The sequence below is a fragment of the Carcharodon carcharias genome, chromosome 4 (assembly GCF_017639515.1).
Source record: "Carcharodon carcharias isolate sCarCar2 chromosome 4, sCarCar2.pri, whole genome shotgun sequence".
Taxonomy (NCBI): Eukaryota; Metazoa; Chordata; class Chondrichthyes; order Lamniformes; family Lamnidae; genus Carcharodon; species Carcharodon carcharias.
In genome coordinates, this window is record NC_054470.1 from 122,279,039 (window position 1) to 122,291,508 (window position 12,470).

At 45.2% G+C, this 12,470-nt stretch overlaps 1 protein-coding gene across 1 annotated transcript in view; it reads left to right on the forward strand.

Annotated features, from left to right (window-relative positions):
* Nucleotides 1-12,470, forward strand: part of LOC121276861 (ADAMTS-like protein 1) — a 572,059-nt gene that overhangs the window by 344,486 nt on the left and 215,103 nt on the right. Inside the window, exon 6 of the mRNA XM_041185436.1 lies at nucleotides 3,051-3,177. Coding sequence (XP_041041370.1) covers nucleotides 3,051-3,177 — 127 coding nt within the window. The remainder of the gene's footprint in view (nucleotides 1-3,050; nucleotides 3,178-12,470) is intronic.

Below are 12,470 nucleotides of genomic sequence, written 5' to 3' on the forward strand. Positions count from 1 at the left end.
ATTTCAGTAAATATTTGGATTTCAACATAAATTAATATATGGTATTAAATAACAAACTCCCAATGTAGGAAAAGATCCTAAGGCAGTTCACAGTAACATGGGGTTAAACAGACGAGTGGCAATCAGAATTGTATTCTGAAGACCATCTTAATTCCAGATAGTGGGAAATTGGTGAATCAAAGTGTGGACACCAATGCTGAGTTGAAGGAATGGGAGAGTCTGGGAGAGGTTAAAATTCTGGAGGAAGCTACAGAGATGATGAGGAGCAGGGCAATGGAGGAAGCTGCATGGCAAGGGCAAGAATTTTAAATTCGAGATATTGGTGGATTGGACGCCAAAGTAGAGCAACTAAGTCAGGGCTGATTGAATTGTGTTTGGTCTAGGGCCTCAGTTTTATGTCTCGTCTGAAACACAACACTTCCAACAAAGTAGCACTCCCTCAGTACTGCACTGGAGTATTGACCTAGATTTTTGTGCTCAAGTCTCTGAAGTGGGGCTTGAACTCATGGACTAAGGCACCTGACAGTAGCATGGGAAACATTTTCAGAAGTAGCAGAAGTTACACGGCCCAGTAATACCTGCTGAGAGTGATTCAGGGTCAGAATCAGCTGCTGGGCTGTGCTGAGGGGCTTCTGTGATTCGGGTGACATGCCTCATGGCAGAGACCCCCAACCTTCCCCTGCGGGCAAAATCCCGCCCCTCCTGCCCCTCCATAATGAAAGTAAAATCTTTATAAAAGTTTTTCCGGCCCAATTGCTTTTGAAATGTGTTGCACTGGGGGGAAATCCTTTGCCATTTTTCACTGTTTTTAGGCTCTGATGCCATCGCTGGTACCCAATGTGTATCTGCTAAAGAGGGTCCTGCTGAGTTTGAACAATGTTTTTGTTGCCTGCTTGAATGGGTAGTTGATAATCTCTCCTGGAAGTTTCTAGAAACTCCATGGCAAGAAGGTGACCTGGGAAATTTTAACTGGCCATCCATTCAACTTTTACTTGGGTTGGTGGGGGTGAGGGGCAGAAATTAAAGTCTCCCCCTAAGTGTGCCTATCTATCAACACCCTGCTTACCAGCCCCCTTTGCATCATTCAGAACATTTTTTCTTATTTTCCATTCCTTCTGCAGTTTTTTGTTAACTTTATTATTTTTTAAAAATCATCAGACTCTGTCTTTTGGATATTGTGCATTGGACAATGTTGAAGTAAAAATGAGAATGCTTTGTTTAGAAAAGGGTGTTTGACTAATTTAACACTTAATCCTGTAATTACTGTCAGGCTGCAGGGCACCTCCAGCACACTTATCAATTGGATTCTTAGAATGCAACACTGTCACTTTTACTAATAACTGTTAAAGTCATTATTTATTCTTAATGCCAAATAAATAAAGTGCTCCTGATTACTAATTATTTGCAGGTTATGTACATAAGTAATAGGAACAGGAGTAGGTCATTTGGCCCCTCGAGCCTGTTCCGCCATTTAATAAGTTCATGGCTGATCTTATTGTGGCCTGAACTCCACTTTCCTGTCTGACCCAAAACCCTCGATTTCTTTGTATACCAAAATCTGTCTAACTCTGTTTTGAATATATTGAACGATCCAGCCTCCACTGCTTTCTGTGGAAGATGACCCTCTGAGAGAAAAAATTCCTCTTCAACTCCATCTGAAATGGGATGCTCATTATTTTGAATCTGTGTCTCTAATTCTAGATTCCCCCATGAGGGGAAACATCCTCTCAACATCTACCTTGTCAAGCCCACTCAGAATCTTAAGGGTAACATTTTCCCCCCATTGGGGGGAATGGTGTGCGGGAGCGGGCGTGGGCGGGCAAGTTCCTGATTGGTGCCCCTGGTTGGGAGCACCGCCATTTTACGTGGGTGGGCCAATTCAGGCCCGCCCAGCGTGACGTCCGCTCGGAAGTGCTGAGCGCTCCTGTGTGGGCGGGGGTGATTCCCTCAGCCAGGAGTGTGCTCTTTCACGCATGCACACGAAAGACCACACAGATCCCGCACAGATCCCTCACAGATCCCCCTCATGGAGATCGGTGGAAGTTTTAAAAATTCTGTGGAAGGGGGAAAAAATATTCCTGGCCTGCCCCCTCATTTGACATGTTAATTTCTTATATTTAAACCTGTTGTGCACATTTTAAATCCCTCATGAAACCTTATCTTGCCCGTGGATGAGGTTTCATGTTTTTTCTGAAGGCCGCCCGGGCTCTTTGCCTGCCCACCAACCTTAGGGTTCGACGGGCAGGTCCATTAATTGGTTCAATTACTTTTTTAAAGGGCTTAAGTGGCCATTGAAAGTTTGGTGGGTGTGCAGCTGACCTGGCTGTGTGCCTACCAAACTGAAAATCTAAATGATATGGTGACGTCGGGACACACGGTTGACATCGTCCCACGTCATTTTACATGTCAGCAAGCGGGTCCCGCCCCCTGCTCGCTGATCAGGAGAAGCAGCCCATATATGTTTCAACATGATCACCTTTCTTTTCTTCTAAACTCCATTGAGTATAGGCCCAACCTATTCAAACTTACCTCATAAGACCCCTTCATCCCAGGAATCAGCCCAGTGAACCTTCTCTACTTTGCCTCCAATGCAAATCTATCCGTCCTTAAGTAAAGTGACCAAATCTGCAGACTCCAGGTGTGGGCTTACCAATGTACACTTGCAGCAAGACTTCCCTACGTTTATACTCCATACCCCTTGCAATAAAGGCCAACATCTTGTTTGCCTCTTTAATTCTTTGCTGTACCTGCATGCTGACTTTTTGTGATTCATGTACAAAGAGACTCAGTTTTCCCTGCACTCTCCCTATTTAAATAATATTCTGCTTTTCTATTCTTCCTGGACAGCCTCCCATTTTATCACATTATACTACATAAAGTTAACTAGTTTATCCATTTGAGGGAAATGTCTAGCCGTTATTCTAGGATGTGCACATATTGCTGGGATGTCATGTTGGCCTCAGTAACTGTAAATGTGACTGCATTTTGCAGTGCAGATGGAACCTATCAAACTGCACTAACACCCTCCTACACAATGTTGTTTTTGGCAGGTTGTTGGCTGTGATCACAAGCTGGGAAGCAATGCCAAGGAAGATAACTGTGGAGTCTGCAGTGGGAACGGTTCCACATGCAGACTTGTACGAGGACAACACAAATCTCAAGGATCACCAAACAAATGTAAGCATTGCTAGTAAAATTATCTCTCTGAATACTAGGAGTCAAATAATATCTGTTGACTGGGCTTGCAATGGGATTCAGTTGTTTAGAGCTCTGTTAGCCAGCTGGTAAAGGATAGAACTGGAACCTATTCTTAATGAGTTTACAAGCTTCTATTACAGAGCCACATGTTATATAACAACTACTTCAAACCCAACAACCCCTCTTTCAGCCTGCTCCAATGTGCATGAGAACGGCTGAGTCCCCAATTAATACACATCACCTGAATACAATTTGCCCCAGATTGATTGACAATTAACACAAATTTCTAGGATTGCGCTGTTATCACAGACTATTGAGGGAAAAACTCGGCAGAGAACAGCACCTTGTTTATCAGATCCATGGTAACAGCAATAAAAAGATCTCCATAGGACCATAGAAAAGTTACAGCACAGAAGGAGGCCATTCAGCCCATCTTGTCCATGCCAGCCTGAGGACACCTAAGTACCCTTTCTAATCCCACCTTCCTGCACCCAGCCCATAGCCCTGCAGCTTACAGTACTGAAGGTGCAGATCCAGGTACTTTTTAAAAGAGTTTACACCTCAATCAAGTCACCTCTCAACTTTCTTTGTTCTAAGGAAAATAACCCCAACCTATCCAATCTCTCCTTGTAGCTACACATTTCTAACCTTGGCAACATTCTTGTAAACCTCCTCTGCACTCTCTCCAGAGCTATTACGTCCTTCCTGTAATGTAGTGACCAGAACTGCACACAATACTCCAGTTGTGGCCTCACCAGTGATTTATACAATTCCAACATTATATCCTTACTTTTATATTCTATTCCTCTGCCAATGAAGGAGAGCATTCCATATGCCTTCTTTACAACCTTGTCTACTTGAATTGCTGCCTTCAGGGACTTGTATGCCAAGATCTCTCACTTCATCTACCCCTCTTAGTATATTCCCATTTATTGTGTTATCCCTGTAACTGTTTGACCTCCCTAAATGTATGACCTCACATTTCTCTATGTTAAAATCCATCTGCCACTTTACCGCCCACTCCACCAACCCACCTATGTCGTTTTGGAGATTTTGGCTATCCTTTACACTATCCACTACTCGGCCAATCTTTGTGTCATCTGCAAATTTCCCAATCATGCCCCCCACATTCACGTCATCTCCTGAAATAACTATTTATACGCTTCATAGACAATGAAGCGTTTGATTGTGTTTATCACCAAAAACTAATAGACGTGATGCTGAAACGTGACATTGATAGTAAAGATGTGAGATTTATCCAGAGTATATGTTGGGACCAAATAATGAGCATCAGGATAGAGGATGGACAGTCAGATATGTTGCAAGTGAAGAGAGGATTACGACAAGGCTGTGTACCATCACCAAAATTATTCAATCTGTATTCACAACAAATATCCAGAGTTAGATGTTCTTCCGGGGGTAAAAATTGGAGGCAAGAACATAAGAAACTTGTTGTTGGTGGTCCCTCAAAATCAAGGATGATGTCTGTCAGGCTTGGTGAGACTTCAGATGCCTGAGGAGCCCAAGTCTGAATCCACATGTTCTTCTGCAGCGAGGGCACGTTGTTGCTCAGGGGAGTGGAAATTGTAACCCCAGATTGGTTTGCTTCTCCTTTCTCTGCTGCTGCCTCGCTGTCGTGTCACTGAGCTGCAAAGTGGCTTTGCCTTGATGGATCAGGTGGTGCCATGCCAAGTGATTGGCAGTGTTCACCTCCCGGTCAGTGGCGTTAATGCCTCTGTGCTTTAGGGTGACCTTGAGCGGATCCTTATACCTTTTCCTTTGGCCTCTCCTTGAGTGTTGGCCATTGGAGAGCTGTGAGAAGAGGGTGCTTTCAGGCATCTGGACACAATGGCCCATCCATCGGAGTTGGCTCGGCAGCAGCAGGGTTTCAATGCCGGTAGATGCAGCTTCATGAAGGACGCTCGCGTTAGTCTGGCTGTCCTCCCATTTAATCCCCAGGATTCGATGTAAGCTCAGCTGATGGAAACTCTCAAGAATCTTAATGTGGCATTGGTAGACAGACTATGTTTTGCTGCAGTACAGGAGGGTGGTCAACACAACAGCCTTATAATCCAGAACCTTTGTTGAATTGCAAAGGTCTCTGTTGTCAAAGACACATTGGCACAGCTTGAAGAAAGCAGTGCTGGCACAGTTGGCTCAGTGTTGGACTTCCTCATTGATGGTGCTCACTTGGGAGAGGTGGCTGCCGGGATGAGGGAAGTGCTCATTCACACTCCAGAGTCACTCCATTCATGTGGATGGAGCGGGGGATGCTCAGCTGGCCCAGGGAAGGTTAGTGAAGGATCTTCATCTTGGTGATGTTTAAGGACAGGCCAAGCCTCTTAAATGAGGTGTTGAAGAGGTGAAGCATCACTTGCATGTCCTGTGCAGAGTGAGCCACTCTTGTGATACGCTGATGACCCAGTGCTACTCGTAGATTAAGTAAAATCTAGAAGTTTAGAATGTGGATTGAGCATGAACACCAAAAGGACAAAAGCAATGGTGGTTGAGAAGGAATACATGGGAAGAAGCTAGAGTGAAGATGAAGTGGATGGCGTCACACTGGAACAAGTGGATAAGTTTGTCTATTTGGGACAAATAATAACAGAGATGGCAGATGCGATGCTGAAGTCAGAAGAAGGTTGGAGATAGTGTGAAGTAATTTTGTGAAGATGAAGGATGTGTTAACAACAAGAAGACTCAAGCTTGTAACAAGGAAAAGACTCATAAGATGTTACATTCTATCCACTTTCCTGTCAGCCTCAGAAACCTGGACAAATAATAAAGATCTGTGGAAATTATCAGAAGCCTTTGAAATGTGGTTGCTAAGGTATATGCTAAAAATTCCATATACAGACCATAAGACCAATGGCAAAGTGCTTGAAGTAGCAAGGGCAAAAAGAACACTTAAAAAGTGACATCTAGAAAAGAAAACATCAGTATTTTGGCCATTTATTAAAGCTGAAAAGGTATCGAGATCCCTCCGAGAGGACAAAGTGGAGGGCAGCAGAAAGAGGGGTCGACCTAGGTATAGTTATATGACAGATATCACAGGGTGGTTGTAGATGAACTACAGTGGATGTGTGAAGATGGCACAAGACAGACGAGTGTGACATATGACAGCAGATCTCCTGATAGGAGTAACTACAAACAGCAGCAGCAATCCCAGCGAAGCCTCGTGATAAAGCGCGAAGGCTTGGATTTTCATCACAGAGGCATGTAGTGGGAGTTGGGAAAATTCCCTGCTCAGCTTGCCCACCTCAGGAGAAAGCCCAGACATCCAGCTGCTCTTCGATCTCTGTTGTCAATAGCACAATGTTTATTTACACAAAGTCAAGTGCTTTCAAGGGCTGTGGTTTCTCTTATTGATACTTTAAAGGGTCTGGATGAGTGACACTTTTTTGGGCTGGGTGAAAGGAGTTTTTTAACAGAGTGGAAAGTGTTCAATGAATGACATTAAAACGCATTTTGTGAACACATCCTGTTGTCACTGTAGGGGCCATTGGTTCTATACAATGTATAGTAGAGAATGGGCCCGGAGGATCCAAAGCTTGGCATGAGGTATGAGGGGTCATGGTGGAGGGTTGGGGGGATGGTGGAGGGGCATGGGGCATGAGGAGGATCTTTATAACTCACTTTTTAAAAGGTCCCCTCATGCAGACTAGTGCTCATGACTCCCTGAGGGGCCGTGAACCCTGACTCTTTACAAACCTGGCCTGACTCCACGAAAATTGCAGAGGAGTAGGAAATGCCTATCTCCACAATGGAGTTGGCCAGACCAGGAGTGCTCGATGTGGTTTTTTACACAAACCTCGGCCCAACCAACTTCAGCTGCCCCATCAATGACCTTCCTTCCATCATAAGGTCAGAAGTGGGGATGTTCGCTGATGATTGCACATGTTCAGCACCATTCATGACTTTTCAGATTCTGAAGCAGTCCATGTCCAAATGCAGCAAGACTTGGACACTATCCAGGCTTGGGCTGACAAGTGGCAAGTAACATTCACGCCACACAAGTGCCAGGCAATAACCATCTTCAACAAGAGAGAATCCAACCTCACCCCTTGACGTTCAATGGCATTACCATCACTGAATCCCCCACTATCAACATCCTGGGGGTTACCATTGACCAGAAACTAAACTGGACTAGCCATATAAATACTCTGGCTTCAAGAGCAGGTCAGAGGCTAGGAATCGTGTGATGAGTAACTCATCTCCTGACTCCCCAAAGCCTGTCCACCATCTATAAGGCTCAAATCAGGAGTGTGATGGAATATTGTCTACTTGCCTGGATGAGTGCATCTCCCACTTCACTCAAGAAGCTTGACACTGTCCAGGACAAAGCAGCCTGACTTATTGGCACCACATCCACCACTTATAACATTCACTCCCTCCACCACTGACACACAGTAGCAGCAGTGTGTACCATCTACAAGGTGAACTGCAGGAATTCACCAAGGCTCCTTAGACAGAACCTTCCAAATGTATGAGCACGACCGTCTAGAAGGACAAGGGCAGCAGATGGATGGGAATGCCACCACCTGGAAGTTCCCCTCCAAGACACTCGCCATCCTGACTTGGAAATATATCAGTTCCTTCACTGTCGCTGGGTCAAAATCCTGGAACTCCCTCCCTAACAGCACTGTGGGTGTGTCTATACCACAAGGAAGGCAGCTCACCAGCACCTTCTCAAGGACATCTAGGAGTGGGCAATAAATACTGGCCCAGCCAGCGAAGCCCACATCCCGTGAATGAATAAAAAAAAAACCAGCCTGCACCCTTTAAAGGCACTCCCAATAATCAGACAGCCTGGGAATGGGGTCGGGAATCCCAGAATCCACACCCGCCCGCCATTTTTAAAAAGTTCCCAAGACTTAGTGAAAACTCAGGCCACAATCTCCAATCTAGAAGTTGAACCCAGTCTCAATTGACTTTCAAAACATGTCTACCCTGAGTGAGCTTCTCCAATATTCCTAGTTGGTGATGTGGCCGTTTCTGTTTTGACTTTAAGGCTGGGATGAAATTTGCGAAGTGTTTTCATCATGGGATGCGATGGAACCCATGATGTTTCCCAACTTGTTAATTATTTTTTTAAGTGGGTCACAGTTATAACTGCAGCAGTCAACATAAGCAAAGCAAGATTCCAGGAACAGCAGTGAAGTAATTGGTCAAATTAATTGTTTTATGATATTGATTGAGGGATAAATGTTAGTCAGGATACAAGAGACAACTCCCCTACTATTCTTTGAATGGGACCAGTGTCTCAGGATTTCACTTCACCTGAGAAGATAGGCAGGCCATCAATTTAGTGATGCAGCAATGCCAGAAAAGAGCCTGAATTAAATGCTTAAATCCAATGGGTAAAGCCTCAATCCATGAGCTTCCGTCACAGAAATGAGAGTGATACTAACTGAGCCAAGCTGAAAGTTTACATCCTATCCAATCCACTCCAGAAACAGCACCAACACCAAACTACTAAAGGAACTGCACACTCAAATTATAAGCCAGAGATCTCAGCAGGGATGGTAAGTATCTGACATTCCTTCATATAAGAATCACCCAGAACCCTTTGTATTCACTCTGTCAGGCTTCTCGTGCTCATGAAGAAATGCTGAGCATCTTACTGGCATTGACCTTCCGTACACAGACACACTCTTCCCTGACCTATGTCCAGTTGCTTTCAATTCAAACAATGTTCTGCCACAGGACAATTTAACAGGAAACCTCTTTCTAACCTCAAACCCTGTGTTTCAACATTAGGTTTTTACACCAGAGCTGCTCCCTTGCTTATATCAATATTTATCTGCATCACACTTATGTGATGCCACCACCACCACTATCACTGCATGTGATAGTTGATAGCAAGAACATTGAACTATTTTTCATCAATAGTAATTTATCAACAGAGGAATCAATCTCTAAGAATTTAGAAACATAAAACACATATTGGGCGGAATCTTATGGCCCCATTGGGGTGGGGGCAGGGCTGGGACTGGAAAATGCAGTGAGCTGTTCAAAAGCCCATTGGCTTTGGCGGGACCGGAGAATCCTGCGGGCAGGATGGGCTGTAAAATTCCACCTATTTTATCTGAAAATGTTTCAGTAATTCCAGTCCACCTTTTCCTAATTTTGGGAATCATTCCCTTATCTTTGTATTTTTCTCTTTCGTCTATCCTCTCCCAGGGCTGATGATATGTTAGGATCCCATGGATATTGACAAACTTCAGGGTGGAATTGTCCTGGAATGGCACAAAGTGTGGTAGTGGACGGGAAAAATGTCATTATACCCGAGTGGCGGGTTTTGTGCCATATCGTCCCATTCGTTAATTATGCAGCAACAGGAAACACGCCGTCTCCCTGCCAGGCCGTTACCTGACCGCTTCCTCACACTGAGCGCCATGTTTAAACTGCAGCCGCACATACGCTTCTCAATGCCTGCAGTCCAGGACTGCCCCGGTAAAGACATGGCCTCAAAAACCAAGAAAAGTTTCAGTGACGCATCCCTAAGGTGCATTCTGGATGCTGCGGAGGCCCACTGTAATGTCCTCTACCCTGACAGATGAATGATCTCATCTGTGCCCCCAGGGTAAGACAACCATCTCATCACTCTCTAAACTCACACATTCACAAGGACATCACACATTCACTGGCATCTCACTCGCCACTCACTCTCTCACACACCCTCACATCTCCATCTTGCCTCATCTCCTCGGGAGAATGCCTCCTCATCCTTCACCATCTTGAGGCCACTATTGTAGCTCAACATGTGCTCCCTCACACACACCCTGGGATACCCCCCTCCTCAGTACAGCCCTCACCCTGCAGCCTCTTCCCCTGCCTGAGGCCACTTCCCCCCTTTCCCCAAGCAAACGCTAGCCCTGCAGCCAGTGAAAAGCCATTCCTTACAGCTGGTCTGGTAGGTAGAGACCTGCCCGTGAGACCCCTGAAAGTGATGTGGTGCTGTCTGTGAAGCCTGGCGCTGATGACTGTGAGTGCTGCCCGAAGCAAGATAGGCAAAAGTTAAATCCCGAGCGAAGTGCAGCTCACCAGGTGCATGTTGCTTATGTACAGTTGTGAAATACGTCGGTGTGCAATCACCCGCATGATCCAGCACAGGGCGATGATTCCAGTGAGCAGAGCTTATAATGCAATGCTAAAGTATTGAAATTAGGTTGCGTTGTGCAGCAATGAGAAACGTGGCCCTCCATTGACTGGTGGAGTGGACCATCGCAAACTGGTTTCATGAAAGCCAGAAAGTGATTTTTGGCCTTCTTACTGTATTGTGCATCCTCCCAACAACCCCCCACCCACCATGACGTCCAATGACACCCAGAAAATTCTGGCCTCAGAATTCTCCCCCAGTTGTGGCCATTCTTTGTGGATGAGAGTTAACAAGCCATTTTTCCATAGCAGGCATTGCAGGGGAGCTCAACGATATCTTCAGCTGCTGTACACAAACAGGCACTTTCATGCAAGATGTCATTGGATGTAAAATCTCACATTGGTTTATTGGGGGATTTGAGGCCAAACCTCCATCAGCACCCAGCATGCCTCCTGTTTTGTGTGACTGGGTGCCACACCCTGTATGATATTGACCCAACAAGCACGTATTCCAGAAGGTGCTACTATGGTGACCAGCCCTGTTCTTGGGCTAATCTCCATTTCAAACTCGGGTATGACATTTTAATTGTTGAGAGTTGTATTCCCAATGCAACATGTTCTGAATATTAATGACCAGTTTGTGGGCTGCAATTAGAAAATAAACATGAAAGGGGCTGATTATTGTCAAAACTCAATGAATTCACGAAACAGCATGAGGGAGGAGAATGTGCCATTGTGTCTGGTCCAATTCAGTCTCAAACTGAGACTGACAGTATAGTGGATGGGGGAAGGGTCACTTTCATCTAATCTAGCTGCCTGACACAACTGAATCAGCCAAAATATAGACTTGAATGTGAGTTGGGAAGCCAATCCAATCCTGTCTGGTGAGAGAGGGTAAAGTTACATCTTTAATAGCCTCAGGATATCCAGGAGGTGGATGTGGTACTTAGAGTAAGGGGGAAATATAATCATACTTCAATAAATTAGAAAATCAATGTAAAAATTCTGAGATCACAAGAAATTGAAGTTGAGTGTTTTACTGGTGACAGTGAGTCAGTGAAGGAATTATTTGGTCTGTCAGTCCCTGGTGACGTGAAGCTCAATCAAAATTACTGTTAAAAAGATGAGCTACAGCTGGTCAATCAGAATTTGGCTAGGGGCCACCAGGAGGAGCTTCCATTGCACCAATGCGCACCTCTCAGTCTTCATTCCCCCCATTCCCTCTCTCCCCCGTTCCCTCTCTCCCCCCGTTCCCTCTCTCCTCCCATTCTCTCTCTCTCCCCTGTTCATTCCCTCCCTCCCCCATTCCCTCATCCCCCCCGTTCCCCCTCTCCCCCATTCCCTCTCTCCCCCATTCCCTCTTTCCCTCCTGTTCCCTCTCTCCCCGTTCCCTCTCTCCCTCCTGTTCTATGTTCCCTCTCTCTCCCCGTTCCCCCTCTCTCTCCTGTTCCCTCTCTCCCTCCTGTTCCCTCTCTCCCTCCTGTCCCCTCTCTAACTCCGTTCCCTCTCTCCCCTCTTTTCCCTCTTTCCCCCCGATCCCTCTCTCCCATTTGTTCTCTCTCCCACCTCTGTCCTGCTTCGCTCCCATTCCACAGAAATGCAACTATTAAGAAGTGGGGTAGATATGTTTCAGTGCCCTCCAACCATCACTTTCAGATCTGGAACAGCAGTACGTGCGAGGTGCTTGTGGGCTGCACACTTAGAAGTTGCTAACTCCCAATCTGTTAAACTGGTTCACTCCTAGAGAGATCAACTGGGGAATAGGTCCCCATTCCCCTATAATTAATGCTTCGTCCAGAACAGAAGTAAAGAATGTTAAATCTCCCCAGTGCCTCTGAACGAACTGCTTATCTGAATTAATTTGTTTTATCTTGTCTCACAGTCTCCATGGGGAACATGTAAAAAAAATAATCAAATTTACAGAATGACCCCCAAATGAAGAAATTATCAACAAGATTCCCATTTTTGTGACTTTTAGTTGAACCCGAATCAGAATCAATGTAAATTAAACATGAATTAAAAGGCAAATAACACTTCAAATAAAAAGGTAAATTTCACTTTGAATAATTAATACAACAGAAATGTGTCTTACCCAACCACAAGCATCTGCATCACTCCCCATAGACATGTGGCACCATATAGCTACACAGTTCCACAATATGCTGTTGTTT